Raw genomic sequence first — 27692 nt, 5'->3', positions numbered from 1 at the left:
AGAAAAAGGTGGAAGGGATCAGGCTGCAGGACAGGGGTACAGGAATACAGGATCCCAGAATGGACAGGAAAAGGTACAAATACAGGTACAGGTTCTCAGAATCACAGGATACAGGTCAGGGCTCAAGGACAATACCAAGACAAGTGTATGAGTGCTTGCTGGTTATAAGTACACATCTGTAATTAGCCTCAGGTGACGCCTGATCGCAGGAGATGTCGGCTCCAGACTGCCAGGAGACACCCGCTGGTGGACACCAGTATTGCGGTTCAAAGATCAGACAGTGCCACCAGCACCTGAAACCTTTCCTGACAGTTCCAGACTGCTAGGAGACACCCGCTGGTGGACACCAGTACTGCGGGGCGAAGGTCTGACAGCGCCACCAGCAGGTGACAACTGAGCAGCTTTTATAGGGAAAAAGTTTTATTGCACAATTAGTTTATGGGAACACAAAAACTAGGTACCCACCACCAACACGTAGACTAATTTAGATTAAAATAAGACAACGTTGTCCAGGTGTCAAGCACCATCTGGGCACATGCATATCCAGCCACCATTGGCCATCAGGCCCCACCCTATAGAGCCAGTGCCACTAAGAAGGCTAGATTGACTGTAGGCAGTAAATGGTGTAGATTGTAAAGGGTGCCATATAGCCACTATCAGTCAATATTGCAACCTCAGACAGAACCGTATTGACAGAGGTAGCTCGTGGGAGGGGTAATAATTGGGACAGTGGTAAGAAGTTAACAACAAGTCACAACCAGGATAGCTATGGAGTGATTAGACAGTCAGAGGATGAATGGTGCGCTCACCCAACCATTAAACAGGAGTCTGTTGGCTGGCAAGTGTCCTGGGTATCTCCGTGAGGATCCGTCTGTAGGAGAGTCTTACACTGACCAGTTGCAGTCATCTCGGATGCTCGATTGAGAGTATCACAGAACAGATCTGCCTGTTGCGCTGTGGCGTTGTTGAGCCATCTAGACACGTCCTGTTTGTTTAGACGAGGATGGCTCCCACTATCCTCAAGGTGTGTATTGTGCTGACATGACGTGGTGCGTTATCCGCAACGTAAAAATGTCACTGCTGTGGTGTCATGACCAACATGTTTCCCCCTAGTCACATGGGTTTTTTCAAGGGTTAAAAGTCATGCCTCTATCTCCCTCCAACCCCCCTTTAATGGAACTTTTACTAAAAAACCTGAAGCCATGGCCATATGTGCTGATGTTCCAAGTCTTTTCCTCTTCTGCTTACTTCCAAGATAGGTCCTTCTTTGGGAACACAAAAGATAGAATGGCTGCACACTCAATCCTTGCAAAAACGGCTTTATGCCTGTACAAAATCCAAAAAAACAACAAGTGCTGATAAGGCAGGGGAGGGAAAAGATAGGTTGTCTGCACACTCTATATATAATGATATTGAATAAAGAAACAGGTGAGCACAATCAATTAACTGCAACCATCATCTCCAGCCTCACACAAAAGTGGCAACAGCACTTAAATACACCCATGCACAGAGATGGAGCTCATAGTATAGTAAATAACAAAATAAAATAAAGATTGAAAAATAAACATAAACTTACAATTAACAAAAAACATGAATATTAAAGATTAAAAACATATGTGCACAGTTGTGGTGAATATTTTCACAAAATAATATACTGTATATATGCATAAATAAAGCTGACCTAAAGCAAACACATTTTAAAATGATTTCTAGAATCAACTCTCTAAAGGAGTAAACCAAAAACCACAAAAAAGCTGGATATTCCCACGCAAAAATAAATCCAATTTATCATCCATCTGTAAAAATAAGTCAGATCCCATTCAAAGTTCAAACTGTTGGGAATTCTGGTCTACAAAATGAAGATCCTAAATGCTTCATGTTTACACATAATTCCAAAACTAGTTTACCAAAGGTACAGCCCCTTACTGGGTTAAAGTTGTTCCTGTCCCACATCTCCCTCCCACTCCCCTTTAATGGAACCTTTTAGTAAAGAACCTTAAGCCATGGCCATATGCGCTGCTGGTCCAAGTCTTTTCCTCTTCTGTTTACTTCCAAAATAGGTCCTTCTTTGTGTAGACAGTCAGGGGTGTGGACACTGACTTTGTGTAGACAGTCAGGGGTGTGGACACTGACTTTGTGTAGACAGTCAGGGGTGTGGACACTTCCTATTGGATGTCCAGTGGCAGGTCCTATTAGGATATATATGGCTTCATCAGGAAAGGAAAATGCAAACACTACAGCAGGATTGGTAAGAGGGAAGGGATGGGGGTCATACTTAGCCCGGTATGGGGCTTTAAGGTCTTTACTGTAACATTCATTGTATGTAAGAACAGGGTGAACATTACATTCTCCATACATTCATCTGACATTCCCACCTGTTGATATCTAAATTAGCTTGGTTTATCCTTATCTACAGTGTTTGGACCCAGTGAGATCCAGCTGCACTGCAAAACCCACTAACCACAGTTGCACAATTGAACCCTCACCTTTCTATGGAATAAGGGATATGCTTTTATATTTTATATTTCCTCCAGATGATGCTACAAGTGGAAGATGTGAATTGTATATGTGTGGATTGGGGTGCCGGATCCCGGGCATTCTACACTCAAGCTGCTAATAATATCCAAGTTGTCGGGGCAGAGGTGGCCTATTTCATCAATGTTCTCCAGGTATAAGAAAAAATCAAAATGTCTTCCATTTTGAGCAAAACATGAAGAAATGTTGTCTTTAAAAAATAGTTTGGACTAATGTTCCAAAATGTTGCAAAGGCCAGAGTATTTAGCGTTGCAAAAAGTAATTTCCTATTTTTCTCCAATATATTTTCTTCTGGTTCACAAAGTTTCCAGAGTAGTTATGATTTATTGATTGTGGGCAGGAACTGAACATACACAGTAATGCTGTGTGTCTCTATGGCATTAAAGCATTGCTAGCAGGGCAAACTCTCAGTTGCTGTCATTCTGGTGTTGTGCTGAAGGACCAAGGCCCCTACAATAGGCTTTAACATCTTATGATATGATCATTGATGCATGAAAGCATTAATCAAAATGTTTTAAAAGTTTCAGAAAATCCCATTATCTGTAGATTGAAATGTAAAGGTCATTTATAATAACATTAAGTTAAAAGATAGTTTGTTTAATTGCTATATATGTTACATATTGTTTTTTTAGCAAGAATATAATTTTTCCATGAGGTAGCATTCACAAAATGGAGTCTATTTACAAAAGTTGTTGCACAAATGTCACAAGCTTTCACTGATCACTCACAAATTCTAACTGTATTGTGCTTTATACAATGATTACCTAATACGGCCAGCTCCATCTAGTGGTTGGAATGCAGTATTTTCCCTAATTGAGCTATTTAAACGAAATACCGCATTATGGGTCATTAGATGGAGCTGACAGTCATAGTACATCTAGGCAAAGTATGGTCAGTAATCATGCAGGCTGGGTGAATGCTTGTGACGTTCAACTAACATTTTTTTTATAACTAGATCCCTATGCATTGCATTAATGTGAGACATAAAAAACGACCTGCACACTTTTTTTTTTAAAGCCGTGCCCCCCCACAATGCACAGATAGTTCACATTTGTGCATTACGGAGTGCTAAATGTGAGTTTTGAAAGTCCTGAATAGCTCTGGATTTCCATTTGTTGGTGCATTGTCGTGGTTTGCCCCCCTCCTCTCGGCAAAAGTCAGATTTTAGCTAAAATCAGAGGAAAAAAATATTTTTGAAGTGATCGTTCGATAATCTGATAATTAGTACACAGCTTTCAAGAGCTGATCATAACAGTTCAGGTAAAAATATTCAAACATACATGCACAAATGTATTTTTTCGTAAGATGACAGAACAAGCGATTTCCATTTAATCAGTATAGTATAGTAAAAAAAAAAAAATCGAGTGACCAAGACAGCACATGCTCGGAAACAAAATAATACATTACAATACAATACATTACATCATTACAGGAAGTTGTATTCAGTCTTGCAAGAATTTTCATAACTCTAGTAACCTATAAGGTTTCGATGTGAGACTATCTGGCAACAAAAAAAAACAGGCGATGTGTGGACACATTCTCATTGTGTATACCAGGCTTAAATTAGTTCTGCAGCTTATACTCTAAACAGTTAAGCCCCATACACACTATCAGATTTTCTGCCGATTTTTTCCTTCAGATTTACCAAAACCATATAATATAAGGTCAAACCTTAGGAGTTTCAATTTGTATGCAATCAGACAGGCCCTTGCACTACATGGTTTTGGTAAATCTGAAGACAAAAATCAGCAAAAAATCTGATAGTGTGTATGGAGCTTTACAGATGTGAGTGTAAATGGAAGTTAAAGGAGAGAAAGAGAAAAAAGATAAAGGAAGAGATAGTGAAAGAGAGAGGGATAGAATGGAGGGTTGGAGTAAGAGATAGAAAAGGGGATAAAGGGGGGGTAAAGTTGGAATAAGGGAGAGAGAGGGGTTAAGAAAATGGAGGGTAAGACATAGCCCTTGTACACATGGTCGGACATTCCGATGGAAAATGTCTGATCGGACCGTGTTGTCGGATAATCCGACTATGTGTGGGCTCCATCGGACTGTTTTAGAGCTAGGCTGTAAAACTTTCTGACAATATGATCTGAACAGACTTTGTCCGATTGTGTGTAGAGAATTCCGATCGGACAAAGTGCCACGCATGCTCAGATCAAATTCCTAGACCAAAGCTATTGGCTACTAGCCTGAATGTAGTCCTGTCGTAACGAAATAATGTCTTTGTCCGACCATGTGTATGCAGCACAAGTTTCGGACAAAATCCGACGGATTTTGTTGTCGGAATGTCCGACCGTGTGTACAAGGGCATAGAGAGAGAAAGCTTTATATCCTCTAATCAACCTTACTTTTAGTTTTGTTTCTCATCTAGGACAAGTTTGACTATTTTCCTTCTAATATCCATCTCATTGGACACAGTCTGGGGGCTCACGCCGCTGGGGAGGCTGGGAAGAGGAGACCGGGAATTTCCAGAATCACTGGTGGGTTCTCCAGGATTGGCCACACATAGTACTCCTGACTTCTAAACACAACACTGATTGCTGAAAAACAGGCAGCTGGCAGAAACAGAGGTCAACCCATGGTAGTGTGGTGAGGAGCAACTAGTACAAACAGTTGTACAACTATGTAATTCATTTGACAATTTTTATTTTCGAGGGAAGCAAAGTATAGCCAATACCGCAGACACAGGACGCTTCTCACCCAGCTTCCCATATCTTCACTCCAATCTTTAATTTGTGCACAGGCTAAACCCAACCACAAGACTTTTCCCAAGCCCCGAAGGAGTCAACAATCATTGAAATGTGTAGCTGCACATTGGTTTCCTATGAAATATATATAATTTATCAAAATTATCCTATATTTTTTTTAATTGATTTTTTTTAATGCTGGAAGCAGCAATTTTTGTAATGTTTAAAGACATGTTATTTAAAGATTTATTTAAATAACATGCCTGGTGGATGCCTTGATCCTACTTGTGAAGTAGTGTATCTTTGCAATGTATATGTACCTACTGAAGCAACACTACCATTTATAAAAAGTGTTTAAATTCCCGGCAAAATGACGGCTCCCAGGCCATTGTTCTGTTTGTAAAAAAAGTGGTTGGGGATTCCATTTATCTATCCCAGACCCTTATCCTAGATATGGGGTCTTCTATAAGATCATATCCGATTTGGTACGGATTTTAAGGAGAAACCCCACACAAAAAAAAAGCATGAAGTCCCTCATAAAAATCTATACCAGACCCGTATCTAAGTTTACAGCCTGGCAGGCCAGAAAAGGGGGGAAGGAGCATGTGCTCCCTTCCTTCTGAACCATAACAGGAAACATACCTGCAATACGTGAGAGGGTACTGTAGGTAGTGCCCTGGTAAAGCACTTTGTCTTCATGCTGATGAGTACAAAGGACTCTTCACCACAACCCTGCCTAGTTGTTGTGGGGGTCTACAGGTAAGGAACTTATCAGATTTTGGAAGCTCCCTTTAATAAGAGAGCCACAGATACTCATTCAAATGGGGATGGGGTAAGAGGAACATACTTAACTTGCTCATTCATAAAAAATGTAAAGTGCAAATAAAAAACATACATAATTTTTGACAAGTAATTTAAAGATACAACCTTCAGACCTCCAACATATGTCTGGTACACAACGCCCACCAAATGAAAGGTCTGGCAGATGAGAACTGATATTTACAAAAGGGCTGGGGTGGCATTTATGGCCATATGTACATGACCATATATTGTAAAAGACATCACGTGGACTCATGTAAGTATTATGTACCCCTTACTCATTCAAATAGGGGGAATTCCAGACTCTGATAAGCCTCTAGCCCACAGACCCCTGCAAGCACTGGGCCGGGGTTGTGAGGAAGAGGCCCTTGGGGACAAAAAGCTCTGCCAGGAGGGTCTCCCACTGGTAAGGTTCTCCACCCCCATGTTAAGGGCATATGGCCGCCTGTTATGGTTCAGGAGGAGTGAGGGTGCATGCTTTCATAAAAGTCTGGTGTGAATTTTTAAGGTGACCTCATACTTTTTTTTCTTGTTGCATGAGATTCCCCCTTAAAATCCATACCAGACCTGTAGGGTCCGGTATGGATTTTGGGGGAACTCTTACACCATATTTTTTTTAACCTACTGTATCCTTGGATTCTTTGCTCACACAGCTAAGAATTTCTAGCTATGTATGTGCATATGGCCAGTGAGGTAATTGGTTGTTGGGGCTCCACTCCACCTTTACAACCATTGACAGCCAGAAGCTGTCAAGTATAATATTGATAGCAATACTGCTATTATACATGATGTTTGACACCCGCTGAACAGACAAATGTTTGGGCATTCATTCAAATACCTAAACAGTCCAAGTTTGGTCCAAAGTGGTGTTTAAACTATAAGCTTATCCTTAATCCTAACCACTACCTTTTAACAGTACCACACACATCTATCTACTTAAAGGAGGAGTCTGGAATTGCAACATCCATATAACTCTTATGGCAGGTTTTATTTTTAAAGAATGCTTTATGAAAATAAATGATTTACAGACATAAATTGCCCTCCTTAGAGGAACATTGGTACTGACCCTTTCTGCTGATTTCCGATTCAGGATTGGACCCAGCTCAGCCCTATTTCCAGGATACCCCGGCTGAGGTCAGACTGGATCCATTAGATGCACTCTTTGTTGATGTCATCCACACTGATAGCTCTTCCACTGCTGCCAACCTGGGTGAGTCCTTGGTATTATTTCCCCTATACGGTAGATGGTGCCAGTGTGTAAAGGTCACTGTGGTGATGGAATGTATTAGGTTGTGTAGTATTTTTTTTTTTATGAATGTGCACACAGTCTGGGGACAGTTTCCATTGTGAACACTAAAAATTCTAAATTAACCCTCTTCACACTACTTTACCCCCCTACATATTACTAGCAAACTTTTCCAGGGATTTTTGGTTTGCGTATATTGCAATATGTGTTCAAGCTGGTCAACTGTGTCTAAGTGATTCCTCTCTGGTCAATCCCCACTCTACTGTTCAAGATGCCAAATGCTTGCTTACAGCATACTTTAATGGACATATAGTGCCAATACGGGGCAAATAGACAGAGTAAGGGGAAATCTATGGATATCGTAGCTTCTTACTTCTACCACTCAATGCAAACCTCACACCCCCCAGTATTGAAGGTTCTAGGGGGAAATTGTGACTAAACAGGTTAAAACATCTTGGCCCTTCACTATTTTCTCCTCCATATGCCATGTACCACTTGTATTAACATGTTAAAAAAACGATGAATACATGTTAACGATGAAAGAAAAGAGTTAAAGTAGAACTATAGGCAACATTTTTTGTCCCATTGCAGAGTTTTCCCTTCACTTCCGGTCTCATAGGCAAACAGGAAGTGAGAGAAAATCCCTAGAAAATTCCATGGGGACCCCCAAGTCCAGAACTAGCATCCCCATTGCAAAATTTCCCCTCTATCACTTTTCTGGGGATAACTAAAAATTTGGGGATTTTCTCTTACTTTCGCTTTAAATGATAATGGTAAACAGGACAAATAGAGAGGGTGCATCTCCTTAATGGGGGCACAGACAGCAATACAAATTAACAAGAGTTCTAATCCATCTCTGCTCTATCCAAAAGTAAATAAAAAGTTTTGCCTTTAGTTATACTTTAACACTAACTAATTAGGAAAGATTTTATGCTGGTCAAAGGACAAAGCTTTAATTTACATATAAGCAATATTTAAATGAATTGAAGTTTTGTCTTGGTGGTTAGTACGTTCAGAGGTGGCTCCAGGCTTTGTGAGGCCTTAGGCATAACTTAGACATGAGGCCCCACTCATGTTCATAAGGGAAAAAATAATTCAAGCAATAAAATTGAATTGCATATTAAGAGTACTGGCGTCTGTGTCCTCTATTTCAAAGCTGGTGTCAGTGCTGACACGCTCCCAATTCTGGTGTCAGGGCACTCCACCTCAGTGCAGTGTGCTCTCTCTCAGTGCTGGTGTCAGTGCTCCATCTCTCTCAGTGCTGGCGTCAGTGCTCCGTCTCTCTCAGTGCTGGCGTCAGTGCTCCGTCTCTCTCAGTGCTGGCGTCAGTGCTCCGTCTCTCTCAGTGCTGGCGTCAGTGCTCCGTCTCTCTCAGTGCTCTGTCTCTCTCAGTGCTGGTGTCAGTGCTCTGTCTCTCTCAGTGCTGGTGTCAGTGCTCTGTCTCTCTCAGTGCTGGTGTCAGTGCTCTGTCTCTTTCATCATCCCTGTTGTGCAGCAGTAGGTCCCCTCGGACTCCTCATAGTGGAAAAGCTCCTGGTGGGAGATAGCCACAGAGAAGCCGATCATGAGCAGTGCCAGCGCAGAATGAAGAGCGCCTTGCCCACCTTGGCTGAGGATCACACTGGACTGAGCTGGGACCTCCCGACCACCGCAGTGGAGCCCTGGATGGCTGGGGATGAGGGTGGGGTGGACTCAGGTCAGGAGGACACGGGTTGTCAATCACAGGCAGGCACATTGGGACACTGGCAGAGGACTGAGCAGACCTGACTGTAAACCCCAGGCACATGTATCCCCCCAAGTCACATTCGCACCTCCCGTTGCATGCTCCCCCCCTGTCGCATATACCCCCCCAGTCACATTCACACCTCCCCCGTCCCATGCACACACCTCCCCCCGTCACATGCACACACCTCCCCCCGTCACATGCACACACCTCCCCCATCACATGTTCTCCCCCCCGTCACATGCACACACCACCCCCGTCACATGCACACACCTCCCCCCGTCACATGCACACACCTCCCACCATCACATGTTCACCCCCTAGTGACATGCACACACCTCCCCCAGTCACATACACACACCCCCATCACATGTGCCCCCAGTCACATGTTCACCCCCCCTGGTGACATGCACACACCCCCCCAGTCACATGCTCACACCCCCCCAGTCACATGCTCACACCCCCCCAGTCACATGCATGTACCCTCCAATCACATGTTCACCCCCTAGTGACATGCACACACCTCCCCCAGTCACATACACACATCCCCATCACATGTGCCCCCAGTCACATGTTCACCCCCCCCTAGTGACATGCACACACCCCCCCCAGTCACATGCTCACACCCCCCCAGTCACATGTTCACCCCCTAGTGACATTCACACACACCCCCAGTCACATTTTCACCCCCCTAGTGACATGCACACACCCCCCATTCACATGCACACACCTCCCCCAGTCACATGCATGTACCCTCCAATCACATGTTCACCCCCCCTAGTGACATGCACACACCCCCCATTCACATGCACACACCTCCCCCAGTCACATGCATGTACCCTTCAATCACATATTCACCCCCCTAGTGACATGCACACACCCCCCATTCACATGCACACACCTCCCCCAGTCACATGCATGTACCCTACAATCACATGTTCACCCCCCCTAGTGACATGCACACACCCCCCATTCACATGCACACACCTCCCCCAGTCACATGCATGTACCCTCCAATCACATATTCACCCCCCTAGTGACATGCACACACCCCCCCATTCACATGTACCTCACACATAAAGGCTCTGTCCCCTCACAGCTCGGTCAGCACATCCTCAGCTCACTGAGCTCAGTAGTCAGTCGGCTGCACACAGACAGGCTACAGCGAGAGGACTGGAATTGGCTCCGCCTCCACCACAGAAGCCCCGCCCTGGAAGGAGGGTGGACTCGCAATCCTGCTGAGGTGCTAGCTGTACCCAGCCTTTGCACAAGATATCTGCTCAAGGGACGGACATCATTTGCTGGCGGGGCTGTGAGGGGCGGGGCAGTTGCTAGTCTGTCGGCTGTTCCAATGGAGACTGGGCAGTCATCTCATGGGGCGTGGTGTAACAGAGCAGAAAGGAGGAGGAGGACTGTTTGTAAACTGAAGGAGGCGGGCACAAAGCTCCCCTGCGCTGACTGTACTAGGATTGATGCAGGAGGATAGTAGAGGCAGCTCTTTAGGCAAACTAGGCGGTGATGAGGCTCCTGAGAGGGCGAGGCCCTTGAGAGGGCGAGGCCTTAGGCCATCGCCTAATTTGCCTAATTAGAGAGCCGCCTCTGAGTACGTTAGCCTTGCAGCACTAAAGTCAATCCCACCAGGACACTACCTGCATTGAGTTTGCTCCAGGTATTTTCATTCCCCTCTTCCCAATCTCCAAAGACATAATGGTAGGATAATTGGTTCCTGTCTAAATTAGCCCTAGTACCTGTATAAATCCTAGAATGTAAGCTCTTTTGAGGGCAGGGTCTGATGTGAATGTACAATATTTGTAAAGCGCTGCATAAATTGTTGGATGTGAGCATGTTTACAGTTGCTCTGGCTTCCAAGTAGGTTTGAGATTCAGAAATATACCTTTCAATGTCTATGGCTCCATCTAATCTAGAGAAATATTCATAAACAGCAGTGATATGACATTTTATTATCACCTGGCACAATATAGATAAGATAATGTTTTATATTACAGGCAGTCCCCAGGTTACAAACAAGATAGGGTCTTTACATTTGTCCCCGTTTAGGGACTGCACAGTGGTTAAACGGGCCCTACATGGATTGAAATTAAGCCAATTAAGCAGAGACCAGCCATAGTCGATCCATCTATGGGCTAGCTGGTTGTACACAAGTCAAATTTAATGAATTGACTTGAGTACAACCAGTCTGTCAGGTTTTCCCCAAAACCATCAGTGCTGGAAGCTATAGTTAGCAACACTGATCATTGTATTGTGTGGGTAGGGGAGGCTCCCCACTGGTAGAACACATTAACACTGTGGGATTGATTCCCCCATCCACAGGTCAGCAGGTGAGAGGGTGTGTGGGGACAGGCTGGGGAGAGAGGTCTGTCAGCAGGGGGGTGTGAGGTGGTCATGGAGGGATATCAATCAGCGGTTTGGGGAGTAACTGGGAGTGATATTTTTTGGAGTAGGGTCTTTCATTTGCAGGTTGGGAAATTGGTCACCTGTGATATAAGTTGAAGGGAGGTGGCTAACATGGGAAGTGGCTGGGGAGTGACTTGGTTGGTGGGGAGTGTGAAATGGATGATGTGTTTCACATTTCTTTCACATTTTTGAGGTAATGCTTACTGCCCTCTGAAAAGTGATCTGTGGTGGATTGCTTTTCAACCAGTAGTATAGCAGCAGCTAACAGATGTTCATGAGGTGCTACTGCCGCCTCCTATTTTTTTTTTTTACATTGCTGAATGCTAGTTTTACATTGTTGGACTATGCTGCTACTGCGAGCAAGTTTGACTTACAGTTGCAGAGTGGCCCCATTGAAACCCATAGGAGAGTTTGACAGGCGGTGCTGCCTGTCAAACTCTGCAGGCTGAGTTAAAGATGCTGCAGCTAAAGAAATTACATTAAAATTTGCAGCTGTGATGTAAAGCATCACAGCAATGGCATTCGTACAGCCCTGTCCAAGTGTATTTTTAAAATTTGGGTCTGGGTCTGGGTTGGGACATGTGGTAAGGTCTGTGGCTGGTGAGGCACTGGCTAGTATCAGACCCAGATACACATACGCTGCAAATGTTAGAGCGAGAGCAATAATTCTAGCACTAGACCTCTTCTGTAACTCTAAATATGTAACTTGTTTTTAAAGCGTCGCCTAATTTTTAAAGCGTCGCCTAGGGAGATTTTTAAGTCCTGAAGTTTGGAGCCATTGTAAAGTGTGATATGTTAGGTACACTTTTACTCAGAGTAACATCATCGTTCATAGTATACAAAAAAAAAAAAAAAAAACACGGGCTAACTTTTGTGTTTAATATTTATTATCTTATGGCTACTTTTACACTGAGACGCTTTACAGGCGATACAGCGCTAAAAATAGCGCCTGCGTAGCGCCTGTAAAGAGGCTCTCCTGTCTCTCCAGTGTGAAAGCCCGAGTGCTTTCACACTGAAGTGGTGCTTTGCCGGCAGTTTGGCGACACTGCCCCCATTGATTTCAATGGGCAGGGGCGCTTTCAGGAGTGATGTATACACAGCTCCTACAGCGCTGCAAAGATGCTGCTTGCAGGACTTTTTTAGACCTTTTTTTGGCCGCTAGCTGGGGTTAAAAGCATCCCAGTAGCGGCTGAATAGCCCTGCTAAAACTACGGTAAAGCGGCACTAAAACTAGAAGTGCTTTACCACCAATGCCCATCCCAGTGGGAAAGTAGCCTTAAACACATAGCATAATAATATATGATTTAGCTTGATTAAAACAGTACCTTTCTGCAGCAGAAGAGTCTCAATTTCCCCCTTAACTGTGTGAGAAAAACATGGGATTATGGGTAACCCGTATACCCATAAACCCACGTATTTCCTTGTAATTAAGAGGGCTGGGCTGGAAGGAGCATATGTCTTTTATTGGACAGCTGGGGCTAATGGTACTTTACCATTGGTCTAAGGCTCCAAGCTGTCCATTGAGCTCAGTGCTTCTGACAAGAAGTGATGAGAGACACTGTGAGCTCATCACTGTGCCAGCTTGTATTTAAACTCGCCGTTCTGTATGTAGCTTCTGACAGGCTGCATAAGGAGCCCTGTATCTCCAAAACCATAGGTCCTAAGAGCCCCAATTTTGACCAGTGGTGGGGTAGGTCTTCAGCTACCTACCCCCCAAATTGAGGGTCTATACGACCCTCGAAACTTGTTTTTGGCAAATGGGCCTATCTTAAAGCGGAGGTCCACCCTAAAATGGACCTCCGCTCATCGGAATCCCCCCCCCCTCCGGCGCCACAATTGGCACCTTTCAGGTGGGAGGGGGGTGCAGTTACCTGGATAATCCAGGTAACTGCACCCACTTCCGGGATAGCTGTCTGCGGAAAGGGGCGTAGATTACGCCCCTTTCCGCAACTGCCCGCCCCTTTGCGCAAGTGCCCCGCTGCCTGCTGGGAAACACACAGTTCCCAGAGGCAGCGGGGACCGTCCGGATTGCGCCGCGCGGCTCGCGCATGCGCAGTAGGGAACCGGGAAATGAAGCCGAAAGGCTCCATTTCCTGATTCCCATGCCCAAGATGGCGGCGGCAGGACCCGACAGACGACCTAGCGATCGGCTTCGGGTGCCGACATCGCGGGCGCGCTGGACAGGTAAGTGTCACTATTTTAAAAGCCAGCAGCTGCAGTATTTGTAGCTGCTGGCTTTTAAAAAAAAAAAAAACGCGGAGTCCCGGTGGACTCCCGCTTTAAGGTAAGGGGCCTGTAGCTGCAGCTCCAATAGCCCCTATGTTAACCTGGCCCTGACTGATAGAGATGTAGTACAGAGAGCTTTCCCCTCGGCCCAATTGTGTCCTGAAGAATATATAATTGCATGTGATGTAATATGATTATATAAATGTCCTCATTTTAGGATTTGGTGGGTATGGCATCAGCCATATGGTTGGTCACCTGGATTTCTATCCAAACGGAGGAAAACACATGCCGGGATGTGGAAAAGAAGATGTTATTTTCAAGGGGGACCTTGATGATGTGATGGAAGGTACTGAGCAATCTAGAGGCGATTCAGTTCGCATTGTGCGCTATACAAGTATTTCATATCTGTGTACATTATGCAACATTCATCACACAAGCAACAAAATTAGAGGCACATGTTTTTCATTAATGGATATTTTTTCTCTCCTGTATTCAGGTCCTTTCCCCAATCAATAGACACTTCATAGATCAGTGGTGTCTATTTTTTTGATAAACGGGGCCTCATATGTGGTCCCCTCACTAAGGGGCCACAAATTATCTATACAGTAGTAGTACAGTATCTATACAGTAGTTAACATAATGCTAATGAAAGTTGTGTGACTCTCTGTCTTATTGATTCCCTTCACCATATTTCTATGTGCAGTACGAATTAGGGGAAATCTTTCCAAAATGAGGGAAATTCCCATGTTAGAGCGTTTTTAATATAACAGATTTGCCCATTGGAAGATTTCCCCTCACCACTTTCTCTGGTGACAACTCAAAAATGTTGGGTTACCCACAGTGGCGGCCCATCCAATATAGGGGGCAGCACCCCTAGTCCATGCGCCCGGCCCCTAATATACATGCAGGGTGCCGGACGCACGGATTTAATTTTTTTTAAGCACATGATTAGAGCCTGAGGCTCTAATTGGCTTAAAAAAAGGGTGGGCTCAGGGTGCAGAGCACGGTGCCGTGAGCCCACCCACTTGTGTGACATTAGTGAATTAATATTCACTAATGTCTTTCTGTTTCTCTTCTCTGCCAATCAGGAAGTGGATCCTGAGACCCAACAAAAATACTGCGTGGGACTTGACGGTATGCATGCATATTCATATTCAGACAAGATGAATAAAAATGCAATTGGGTAGACTGTTTGAGACATTTCCAATATATATACATCTTTTTCATACATAACAAAAGATATCAGGTCATTTAATTTATCTTCTCATTTACACATTTTTTTCCTATATTTACCCTTTGTGTGTCCTGAGGAAGTGGGCCAACGAAATGCATTGACGCACGGGGGCCCACTTACATGAGATCTTGTAACATGAACAATAGTTTGGAAGTATCTGCCCAGTGTGCGTCGATCGTGCACAACATATGTGAATACATATTTTTAAATTAAATTTATTTTTTTCTCTATTTGTATATGTAAACTATTTTTATATTTCCTATGTATAGATAAAATATATTTTTTAATATAAATGTTGTGGTCAGACCCAGGGTTTTTTTCTTGTTCAAAATTTCAATTTACGGATGTAGCAGAGGAATGATCCTAATATTTATATCTGCCCATTTTGAAAATGTCAGTTGTTTTTTTTTTTTTTTTTTACTTCTGGATGTGAAGCAAACCCTAAACCTTGATTATTTTCCTGTTCTCCTTAGTATTTGCAGATATTGTCAGCTGTAGCCATATGCGAAGCTTGAAGTATTATAGAGAAAGTATCCTGCATCCTGATGGGTTTATCGGCTACCAGAGTCCGTCATATGAGGAATTTTTAGAAGTAAGCTTTATTCTATCCTAATTCCATTGCTTACCCATGTTCTATTGTTTTCTTGGGCCGCGTACACACGGGCGGATTGTCTGCCCAACTAAGTTCGGCAGACAATCCGACAGACAGTCCGTTCAAAATTTGCATGAACGGACTTGACCACACACGATGAGCAGACAGTCCGCTGAAAGCGTGCGTGATGACGTGTACAGCACGTACGACGGGACTAGAAAAACGACGTCCTATACACTGCAATGCAACCTTCGGCCGTGTAAACCCTTTCTGAGCATGCGCCATACTTAGTCCGTCCAACTTGCCTACACACGAGCGGACTGTCCGCTGAAACCAAGTTTGGACGGACAAAACCAAGTTTGAACGGACTGTCTTACGGAAATTCCGTAAGACTTTGTTCGTCAGACTGTCCGCTGAAAAAGTCCGCTGAAGCCCACACACGAGCAGAGTGTCCGCTGAAACACTGTTCAGCGGACTAAGTTGGACAGACAATCCGCCCGTGTGTACGCGGCCTGAGTCTAGAAATCCTCTCTCCAGTGATGACAAGTCCTCTAATTCGTCACTCATCCCTTCTTGTTCTGCCCTGCACTCATAAAATTCCTTGCTTTGTTTTCACATAATACAACACTCTGAATGGGGGAGAAACGGAAGAATGACAGGATCCTCTTCCCCATTCTGAAAATGTATTGCCTTCTCCTCTCTCCTGCTCCTGTATTTGTTTCTCTGCCTTTTTAGGAATTATGCATAGAGCCTGAGTTTGGGTTACAGACACACCTACAGCATCTTTCTATATTATTTTCTATTTACGCTGTATTTATGCTGTACCATATATCACTGTATTTTTGTTATAGTCAGATCCATATTTACGGTGCTGCATGTGTAGCCAGGGTTGGCTATTATGCCTACAATCTAGAGACATTTTCTATGTTATTAATGTGGGATTGGCTCCCTCTAGTGTTTGCTGGACTCTATGTGTCAATTTCCCTTTTCCTGTGTTAGGGTTTAGAGCAAAGCATCATGGGATATGTAGTTCAGAATGCTGTAGTGACTTTGCCAGCAGGACTGATCTGAACTACAATTAACAGAATGCTGAGTGGACAGAACAGAATGCTGGGAAAGGATATAAGAGGGGCTGGTGCTGCTTATATCAGGCTCTATGGATGCCATTTGACTCTGCCAGCAGAAGGTCTGTGTGACAGTGAGTTGCTGATGATTTGCGGCCTACACAGCAGGGAGCCAGACAGCTATACCCAAAGGGATCTCTGCAGACAGCTTTGCTTCTTCAGTGCAGTGGACCGGAGGGTGTTAAAGGTCATCCAGAGACGTCTGAAATTCAGATTCCAGTGGGCTGCAGCTTGGCGTGGAGGATGCCATTACCCAGTGCCAGGATACAGAGAGAGGGTTCCGGCTGGAGTCTTCTCATCATTTGCATCGTTGCCAACTTCATCTGAGTTCCACAGTGGTGAGCGGGCATAGCCCATGTTATAGTTAAGGATACTGCTTTCAGACATCACTCACACAGTTCCGCTGATGGTATTTGTCCTACAGAAGTAAATCCTATGTTTAAACAAACACTGAAAGCAGACACCTATGCTCAGTTCACATGATTGATTCTAGTAGTCATATTGGATAACACATTTAGGATTACAAAAGAAGGAAGTCATAATACAACAAGGATAAACTAAAGTTTTACTAAATCTGCTACACTGTCATCCAGGATTACTTTATTTACAACACAAAGAGGCTAGCTGAAGACATCTGGATTTCAAGGAATACCCTTTTACCTTTTTGTTATCCTTTTTCCTCATCTGCCTTAATTGCATTGGACTGATAAAAGGCACCATCCTATTTTAATGTAATAGTTTTCATAGTGTTTCTCCATATTGTGCAGGATTACTGGCCTGTCACTGGAGGAGGCAGAAGGGAGAAATCTGACACAGAAGATATAGGGGGTCATTTACTAAGATGAATGCGCACACAGGGGCAACACGACTTCCAGCGCGACTTTGGGAGGCAACTTGGACATGACTTGAGTATGAATCACAGAGCGACTTGGGGCGACTTACAACATGACTTTAAGTTGCCCCCAGGCCAGGCGACTTTATTTTAAAGAAACAACCGTCATGGGTTCCCCTCCAAGAGCATACCAGGCCCTTCAGGTCTGGTATGGATATTAAGGGGAACCCCGCACCAAAAAAAAATTGCATGGTGGTCCCCCTCAAAATCCATACCGGACCCTTATCCGAGCACAGAACCTGGCAGGCCGCAGGAAAAGGGGGGGGATGAGAGAGCCAACATTGGGAGGGTGCTTTGGGGGTAGCTGAGGAAAATGCCAGACAAGAACACCAGACGAGAAGAAGCAGGGAATCGAAGGAAGAAGATGGAGGAAGAAACCAAAGGATGAAGGAAGAATTAAGACCCAAAGAAGATGGAAAGAAGAAGACTTTACTAAAGGAATTGTCAAAAACTGTCTCTTGTCATTTTTAACATTTTTTGTCACTTTTTTGGTGAAATGGTAGGGGTACTTTTGTAACCCCTTACCATTTCACACAGGGGGGTGGGATCTGAGGGTCCCCCTGTTAAAGGGGGCTTCCAGATTCCGATAAGCCCCCCGCCCGCAGACCTCCACAACCACCGGCCAGGGTTGTGGGGATGAGGCCCTTGTTCTCATCAACATGGGGACAAGGTGCTTTAGGGGGCTACCCCCAAAAGCATCCTCCCAATGTTGAGGGCATGTGGCCTGGTACGGTTCAGGAGGGGGAGGGCGCTCTCTCCTCCCCCCTCTTTTTCACCAGCCTGCTAGGTTGTGTGCTTGGATAAGAGTCTGGTATGGATTTTGAGGGGGACCCCCACGGCATATATTTTTTGGGCATGGGGTTCCCCTTAATATCCATACCAGACCTGAAGGGCCTGGTATGGATTTTAAGGGGGACCCCCACACATTTTTTTTTCTTAATTTTGTTTTTTTTCTTAATGCTAACATGACCTGTGTGCAAATAGCCTTAAAAAAAACCCATAAAGGTGAACCAGCGTAAAAAAAGTCAAGTTGAGAGGTGCGCCTGTTCAACTTATGCAAATGCTTTACGTTGCTTGACATTTACTAAGATTTTGCCGGCGCACTGAACCAAAGCATTTGAATGTGTGCAAATGCCGCTTGCGCATGCGCAGTGCATAAATTGATCTCGTGCAGTTCTAAGTGTATTTGCAGGCGCAGCAGGCTTGTTCACAGAAAGTTACTTTGTCATTCTATTTTCGTCATATTTGTTACTTGGACAGTTATAACTATACTTCCTCACATCACCCACTTCACCCCCATAATATTGGCACTTCCACCTTCTTTTAATTCTGAGTTGAATGCATGTGCCATGTCTACAGCAGCCGGCAATATAATAGTAAATGGGGAATTGCGCTGTGTTACAGGTGCAAATGTTTTGTGAATACGAAAACGGCCGTTGCGCATCAGCGTGCACTGCAACTCATGGTGCAAACTGTTCGTAAATCAGCCCCATAGTGTCCATTGTCTACCCTCCTGTTAACCTGTTCACATAGGTTACTGTGATTGGGTTAATATTTGTGTTCATTTACAACCAAAGGAACTTTGCACCATTGTACTGTTTTTGGATAAGTATAAATAAATCAGCTGTGTGTGTAGGAGTGTTTTGTTATTAATGGACAAAGTTGATATATACAGTATTTCGCAAAAGTGAATACACCCCTCACATTTTTGTAAATATTTTATTATATTTTTTCATGTGACAACACTGAAGAAATTACACTTTGCTATAATGGAAAGTAGTACGTGTACAGCTTGTATAACAGTGTAAATTTGCTGTCCCCTCAAAATAACTCAACACACAGCCATTAATGTCTAAACCTCTGGCAACAAAAGTCAGTACACCTCTAAGGCCGCGTACACACGCGGGGACTGTTCGCTCAACTTTGTCCGCTGAACAGTGTTTCGGCGGACAGTCCGCTCGTGTGTGGGCTTTCAGCGGACAGTTTCAGCGGACAGTCTGCTGAACAAAGTTTTTCGGAAATTACGAAAAACTGTCCGCTGAAACTTTGTTTCAGCGAACAGTCCCCTCGTGTGTAGGCTTGTTCGTCAAACTAAGTTCCGCGCATGCTCAGAAAGGATTTACACGCCGAAGTTTGCATTGCAGTGTATAGGACGTCGTTTTCTAGTCCCGTCGTACGTGCCGTTCACGTCATTGCGCACGGTTTCAGCGGACTGTTCGTTCGTCGTGTGTGGGCATGTCCGTCCATGCTAATTTTGAGCGGACTGTCCGCTGAAACTGTTTGACGGACAAAGTTGGGCGAACAGTCCCCGCGTGTATACGCGGCCTAAGTGAAAATGTCCAAATTGTGCCCAAAGTGTAAATTTTTTGTGTGACCATTATTTTCCAGCACTGCCTTAACCCTCTTGGGCATGGAGCTCACCAGAGCTTCACAAGTTGTCACTGGACTCCTCATCCACTCCTCCAGGATGACATCACAGAACTGGTAGATGTTAGAGACCTTGGGCTCCTCCACCTTCCATTTGAGGATGCCCCACAGATGCTCAATAGGGTTTAGGTCTGGAGACATGCTTGGCCAGTCCATCACCTTTACCCTCAGCTTCTTCAGCAAGGCAGTCTTGGAGGTGTGTTTGAGTTCGTTATCATGTTGGAATACTGCCCTGCTGCCCAGTTTCCGAAAGGAAGGGGATCCTGCTCTGCTTCAGTATGTCACAGTACATGTTGACATTCATGAACTGTAGCTCTCCAGTGTTGGCAGCACTCATGCAGCCCCAGACCATGACACTCCAACCACCATGCTTGACTGTAGGCAAGACACACTTGTCTTTGTACTCCTCACCTGGTTGTCGTCATACAAGCTTGACACCATCTGAACCAAATAAGTTTATCTTGGTCTCATCAGACCACAGGACAGTTCCAGTAATCCATGTCCTTAGTCTGCTTGTCTTCAGCAAACTGCTTGTGGGCTTTCTTGTGCATCATCTTTAGAATAGGCTTCCTTCAGGGACGACAGTCATGCAGACTAATTCAATGCAGTGTGCGGCTTATGGTCTGAGCACTGACAGGTTCATCCTACACTGCTTCAACATCTGCAGCTATGCTGGCAGCACTCATATGTCTATTTCCCAAAGACAACCTATGGATATGACGCTAAGCAGGTGCACTCTTCTTTGGTCGACCATGGCGAGTACTGTTCTGAGTGGAACCTGTCTTGTTAAACCACTGTATGATCTTGGCCACTGTCCTGCAGCTCAGTTTCAGGGTCTTGGAAATCTTCTTATAGCCTAGGCCATCTTCATGTAGAGCAAAAAAAATATTTTTTTCAGATCCTCAGAGAGTTCTTTGCCATGAGGTGCCATGTTGAACTTCCAGTGGCCAGTATGAGAGAGTAAGAGCGATAACACCAAATTTAACACACCTGCTCCCCATTCACACCTTAGGCCTTGTAACACTAACAAGTCACATGACACCGGGGAGGGAAAATTACTAATTGGGCCCAATTTGGACATTTTCACTTAGCGGTGTACTCACTTTTGTTGCCAGCGGTTTAGTCTTTAATAGCTGTGTGTTGAGTTATTTTGAGGGGACAGCAAATGTACACTGTTATACAAGCTGTACACTCACTACTTTACATTGTAGCAAAATGTCATTTCTTCAGTGTTGTCACATGAAAAGATATAATAAAATATTTACAAAGTTGTGAGGGGTGTACTCACTTTTGTGATATTCTGTACAAATTTTTTGTTTTACTAACACAGTAAACATATTTGAACTGTTTCTTCAATATTATGTGAGTCTCTATTTACTACTACAGTTGGCAAGATGATGGAACCCTGGGTGTCAGAGGTAAGGTAGGATTTGCAGAGTCAAGGTAATCAGTGGGGTACAGAGTCTATTAGCAGCCCTCATGGGGGGTCCCGCTACACATGTCTACAGGGTATTTTATGATGACAACGTGACTGATCAAGTGTGCAGATGAAACCACACAATTTAAAGAGGTTTGAGTAGCAGATTACCAACAGCACACAATCAGGAAAGGAACTGAAAAAGAGCTAAAGACAAATAGAAAAAGCGGATTCATTAAAATATAATTAAATATATTTCCATATACAGCCCTCATAAGTTCCAGATACAATTTTTATATCCTCCACAAGTCATAATATAGTTTCCATTTATGTCCTGCAGATTGTATTTGTCTAGAGTTCTAATATAATATATTGAAATATGCAGAATTCCAAAATAACCCGAGTTGATTGTCGAATGTAAGGAAATCTCTCCTCTGCTTTTTTTTTTTTTTTTTTTTTTTTTTTTTTTTATATCTTTTCTTTATTTCGTCCTTCGTTTCTTTTTTTTTTTCCTTCAGGGTTCTGGGTTTCCATGCCCCAACACTGGGTGTCCAATGATGGGACATTATGCTGATAAATATTCTGGACAACCCTTAGGCAACCTAACATTTTACCTAAACACTGGAGTTGCACAGAGCTATTCCCGTAAGTATTATTGGGTAAGCCTTCATTACATTGTATCGATGAAACCCTCAGTTTTCTCCTCATCGTATTTATCTGTTAAATTAGAAGTTATTTGGGCCTTAAAAAAGTTGTAGCATTTTTTCAGCTAGCTACGGTTGGCCCTCTGAAGAACTAAGTTCACATCTGAGCTTCTCCTTGAATTTCTCAGGAGCCCTATAGGACCGCCTCTGAAGGGAAGGTAAAGACTGCACTAATCCTGAGAAGGACGAATACATTGATCATTAGAGGTGTAGCCCTTCTTTTAAGGGGTTAGGAAGGATGTCTATTTTTGTGACTTCAGTTGGATTTAAAAAGGTTGTAAAACCTTCCATATACCTAGGCAAGTTACTGGCCTTAGGTGATACACAAAGATTAAATAAATCTTCCTACATAAGTTGTACTTGTCTATCTGCATCCTTCCCTTCTCTAAATCAATTTAAAGTACAACATTTATAAAGCTTATCTGAGCTGTCAGAAAAAAAGGGGCATGGAACTGATATTACACACTGCAGAGCTTAGTGAGGAGAATTCTGAAAGCTAATTGGAGGGAAGGGACACACACCCCCTTCACAACACACACAGGGACAGAGCTGAAGCTGTGTGCTAGAGCTCCTTCATCTGTCAGTATTTTTCGCTTGGTGTCAGGAAAACTTGTCAGAAGTGATTCATACTGATAGCAGAGGAACAAAGCAGCAGACACAAATTACATTTGGTGCTCTTAATTGAGACAAGTATACATTATAGAGCAATGATGGCAAACCTTGGCACCCCAGATGTTTTGGAACTACATTTCCCATGATGCTCATGCACTCTGCAGTGTAGTTGAGCATCATGGGAAATGAAGTTCCAAAACATCTGGGGTGCCAAGGTTCGCCATCACTGTTATAGAGGGATATGCTTTGTGCATATTTGATGTCTGAGCTTTGCAACCACTTAAAATATTTTACTCTCTTCAGCTCCATCCAGCATTATCTGGCACCAGTTTCACATTATTTCCGTCCTTTACAGAATTTACTAGAGTGACTAGATCATACAACATTAAAGATCAGCCACCATAAAATATGTTTGTTTCAGATGGAATCACTGACCATTTCTTATATCTTTTGGGAATGCCAATGATTCCTCCACCGTAATTCTTCAGGATGAAATGATTATTGATTAGAAGTCTCCAATGCTGTTAAAGAAAGTCCTTCTCCTGACTTACCATTTCATGATAGATAATTAAAGTTATGCTTTAACAGGCTGGCGGTGCTTAGTGACAGTCCATATTGTGGGCACACAGAAGATCCAGGGGTCCTTAGACGTGTCTCTACAAGGTTCCAGTAAAACGGCAGTGGTTCACACAATCTACAGGCATGTTACCGATAACATGGGGTCTGTAACCAAAGGGTCTTTGGGGCTGTGGGGACTGTAATCTGTTCTTTTTTACTCTCTTCTTGGGAGATTCATGACACAAGGCATGTGACATTGCTGACATCCTTCTAAAAATGTTGGGTGCTTGGCTTTTTTGCTTAATACCTTCTCTGAGTGACTGACTGGAACAAGTAAGCAGATCAGGAGGCCAGAGAGAAGTCAATAAGAGTGATGGCAGACCCTATGTTCCCATACTGACAGGTTTTCTTTAAACACTGACTGTATTTTCCATTTGCAGAGGAGTCATCACCCCGGACACTTCATATTCTGCATTTATAGATGCTGAGATCAGTGCTAGGAACATCCACAAAGTGATATTTCGATGGCACAGCGACTGGCCAAATATTTTTTTCCTGGAATTTGGTGCTTCCACTGTGACCGTACAGTATGGAAACAATGAAGCAACGTATGTATGAGGTGTAATGGTTTAAAAGGAAAAAAAAAAAAAAGCTTTTTTTTTTTTAAATTCTGTTCTTTTGATTAGTAAGATAGTTTTATTATTCTTCTATTTTATTTTACAATTAGCCATGCAGGTTAGGCTATCTGACAACTACAGTATTAAACAAAACTGGCACCTTTAGAATGCAGCAACATCTGCAGACTGTAGGTGTTTTTTGTTGAAATGTTGAAACGTTTTGTTGAAATGAAATCTCCTGCCTTCATGTAGTCACTATGTTATTTTTGAGAACAAATGATTGAGAACCATTGTGATTGGTTTCCACTCATAAGTGATTCTAAAGCCTTAAAGTTTTTTACCTTAATGAATTAAGGTGAAAAAACCTTTGTGCTGCAAGAAAAAATGGGGTACACGATTGCTGAATGCAAATTCACGCAATATCTACCTTATATTGATAGTCACATCAAATACCATCACATCCAGAAAACACCCCTGGCTCATCTGGGTGTAGAGCAGGGGGAATAGGTGGGGGCCTCAAAACAAGCGGGGGTCAGTTTGGCATACACTGAGACCACCTGGCACCAAATAGGAAGGATAGAGATGAGTTTTTATTGACATGCCCTTTTGAGCCATAGTTTGGGGACACTCTGTAAGTACTGCATATAGATCAATTTTGCCAGATATGATGCCTGTACATGTATATATGTGTGCCAATATAATGATATGATTTTGGCAGAAACCATGAACCAGACCAAGACAGAAGTACAATTAAATCATACTTATTTATTAATAAAAAAGGTAAATAGAGTAAGCGTAGTCAAAGCATAGCCAGAGTCCAGATCGGGGAATCAGCCAGGCCAGAAGTCAAGAATCCAAGTGGAGGAACAGCAAGCAGGATAAGGAGCCAGAAGGGATGTCAGCAAGTCGGTCTTTAAAGAGGAATTCAGAAGATAGTTTCTTGTGATGTGATCTGTGGTCAGACGAGCAGGATCAGGAACAGCTGGTAACTGTGGAAAGAGAAGAGAGCTGGCAATTAGCCGACAGCTGAGCAGCCAGCCCAGAGAAGGAAGGGCTAAGCCAGCCCTGACAGATTTTCACTTCATAGACCATATCTACACTATCTGCAGAGCTATCCCTGAGAAAGAAGCCAAGTGACTCCGAAACACATTGGATATGTCAATATAGATATTGTGTGAATTTACATTCGGCAAACGTGTCGTCCCCCCCCCCCCCCCACTTTTTTTTTTACTGTGTACATTTTGATATGTCTGTTATTTATTTTATATGTAAATTTTTTTGGGGATAATAAAACTACTGTTTTTTTAATTCTATGTCTACTCTCTGAGCCTGAAATCCCATACAATGGCGAGGGGGGAACCTTCTTTTCCAAGTAGAGATAAGGTGCTGGATTTCAGGCTACTGAGTGTTCAAGATTGTGGCAGGGCACAGTGGCTCTAGGGAGGTTGCTCTCAACAAAAATGGGGTACCCATCAAACAGGGACTCCGGCTATGACAATTCACATGTATATAGTCAAGTGTGCGTGCCAATTGAAAGGTTTGAGAGTCCAAGAATACATTCTTGGACCTTCAGATCTGTCATTTGGTGCTCTTATTGACTATTTACTTGAATCTCAGTTGTTGGGTAGACTCAGCATGGGGGGGCTCAATAACTTTTGGGACCTATAGTGATGGGATCTGCCACCTACCGTTTGTGGTTCTATCTTTACTCACCTTTACTCTCCCCCCACCCCATGGGGTGTCCTCGCGTACATATAATGAGAAGTCCAGAAATAAAATATATGGTGAAATTTTCTTTCTGGTATTGTGATGCATTGTGTTAATTAGTAAGGCAAGATGTGCAGCATAGTAAACTATATCAAACAATGATATTAAATGTGCACAACAAGAGTACAAATATATAAATGACAAGCCTGTTCTCATTGGCTCTAGGTATTCATTTTGCAACAGCACAACCACAAGAGAAAACCGTCGCCAGACTCTGCACTTCTGTCCCGCGCCAAACTGACCCTGCCCTCGGGAGATAACACCATTATATGTTAGTAGATCAGAAATAATAGAATAAACTGAATCTTTCTCTGAAATGTTCTTAAGATTTCTGACATATGCTATGCAAATAATGTTTTCCATGTGAAAAAAGATGTATAAACAGAAAGTTTTCCCAGATATAAAGTATAATAGACCAGTCTGAAGTTATCATGTAAGGTCCGGTTCACAGTGACTTCTGTGTGACTTTGAAGCCGACATTGCAGCGCGACATGCATATGATTTTTATAACAGAAGTCAATGCAAGTCATGCTGTAGTCGGACCAAAAGTAGTGCAGGAACCTTTTTTCTAAGTCGGAGCGCATGTCACACCCATGTGTCTATTTAGGTTCTTTAATGTTACAAGTCTGTAAAAATGTTTTTTATCACAACAGCTAAACCTTTCATCATTAAAAAAGACTTCCTTGAGCTGTAGGCAGTGATTTGCCTAGGCTGAGATCATAGCATCAATAGAGATGGTCAGCAAAATTTCACAATTGGGAACATTTTTCTGAAATTGCCTTAGAATTTTGCCTTGTGGCATTGCAAAGTTAAATTTGTATTTTAAAAAAGTTATGTTGGAAGCTTTAAAAAAAAAAAAAAAAAAAAAAAAACAGACACTGACTGAAGTTAAATACTATGAATATGAAGTAACTGTATCCTGTGCTAACCCAGAATGTTTTCGATTCATTATTTTTTTATTGAAGGTTTCACATTAACAAAGAATGAATACATCCAGATTCAATTGTTATACAATATATCGTGGTTTCAAAGTTACATTGAGAAAAAATTGTCTGGCATAGCTTACGATTATACCTTGATGACTAGTGTAATTACTACCAAATGTCGAATGTTGGGCACAGGGCGGTGAACGAGGGCCCCCCCCCCCCACCAGGCACCCCAACTGGGAACAAACTGTGTCCACAGGAGAATATTTTCAACAGTCTGGTTCTGTAGTGAATCTTTAAAGAGGAACTGCAGTCTGCTCACATAATTTGTAATAAAAAGATCTTTGCCATTCTGAAGCTTCCCTCCAATAACTTTGCTTATCATTTTATATATACTGTGATTCTGTACTTGCTAAATATGCTGCAGAAATCTCCCTCCACTGAGTCTGGCTGCAGCCATTTTAATTGTGGGCAGCTAAAGCTGCTGCCTGTTCACTTCCTGGATTTACACAGACACACAGAGGCACACATTCAGCTCTGCAGTTCTCATTGGCCCTCTTATGACTCATCCCCCCTCCCTTCCTGGCAAACTCTTACGGGAGTGAGAGCTGTGCATGATGTCATAAGCCTAGGCTAATGACCAGACAAGAAAGAGGAAGTGGGCTGTATATAGTATTTACTGGCAGAAAAAAAATGTTTTACTATCCAAAGTTAAAACAACAAGGGTTGAAGATTTAATAGATGGAAAGGTATTAGGCTTAGTCTTCTTAGGTTCCATGTGTAGCTCTACCCATGTAGGGGGCCCTGGTATTAACTGATTCTTCCCTAAAAGTACAGAGGCTGCTCACCACTGCAAGCACCAGACTCTCTGGCTCCAATGAACCAGTGTAGGGGATGTCGTTTTTGTAATTACTTGAAGAACTTTAACAAGAGATGGGTTAGGGCATGGGATACTCCAAAATTTACACATAGTAGTTAGAGGACAATCTTCTCTTTAGTGTGTGGAGGGCCATAGTTTGGAGATCCCTGCTCTAGAAGCTTCTTCTAGAGGCAGGGGAAAGCAATCAAACAGCTTGTGCAACCCTGAACAGGCTGGAACAAACAATTACTGCTACTTCGATTACAGAAGGAGCCAGAAACTACCTAGCATCCTATGCTTGAAAGGTGCTAC

At 43.2% G+C, this 27692-nt stretch overlaps 1 protein-coding gene across 2 annotated transcripts in view; it reads left to right on the top strand.

Annotated features, from left to right (window-relative positions):
• The window catches only part of LOC143928220 (pancreatic lipase-related protein 2-like), a 39569-nt gene extending 12691 nt beyond the window's left edge, over nt 1–26878 (top strand). Inside the window, exons 5-14 of one of the 2 annotated variants that reach the window (XM_077452964.1) lie at nt 2535–2669; nt 4907–5015; nt 7132–7251; nt 13869–13997; nt 15359–15477; nt 21856–21982; nt 23242–23353; nt 23652–23819; nt 25761–25866; nt 26561–26878. In XM_077452964.1, the coding sequence (XP_077309090.1) occupies nt 2535–2669; nt 4907–5015; nt 7132–7251; nt 13869–13997; nt 15359–15477; nt 21856–21982; nt 23242–23353; nt 23652–23819; nt 25761–25836 (1095 nt within the window). In that variant the 3' untranslated portion in view covers nt 25837–25866; nt 26561–26878. Of the gene's footprint in view, nt 1–2534; nt 2670–4906; nt 5016–7131; nt 7252–13868; nt 13998–15358; nt 15478–21855; nt 21983–23241; nt 23354–23651; nt 23820–25760; nt 26283–26560 lie in introns of those variants that run through there. The other variant, XM_077452965.1, reaches the window with a different exon arrangement.
• The last annotated feature ends 814 nt before the right edge of the window (nt 26879–27692 follow it).

The sequence above is a fragment of the Lithobates pipiens genome, unplaced genomic scaffold (assembly GCF_037356315.1).
Source record: "Lithobates pipiens isolate NorthernLeopardFrog02 unplaced genomic scaffold, aLitPip1_a1.2 Scaffold_23, whole genome shotgun sequence".
NCBI classification, from domain to species: Eukaryota; Metazoa; Chordata; class Amphibia; order Anura; family Ranidae; genus Lithobates; species Lithobates pipiens.
Note: the sequence above shows the minus strand (reverse complement) of the source record. Positions and strands in the feature narration are given on the sequence as shown.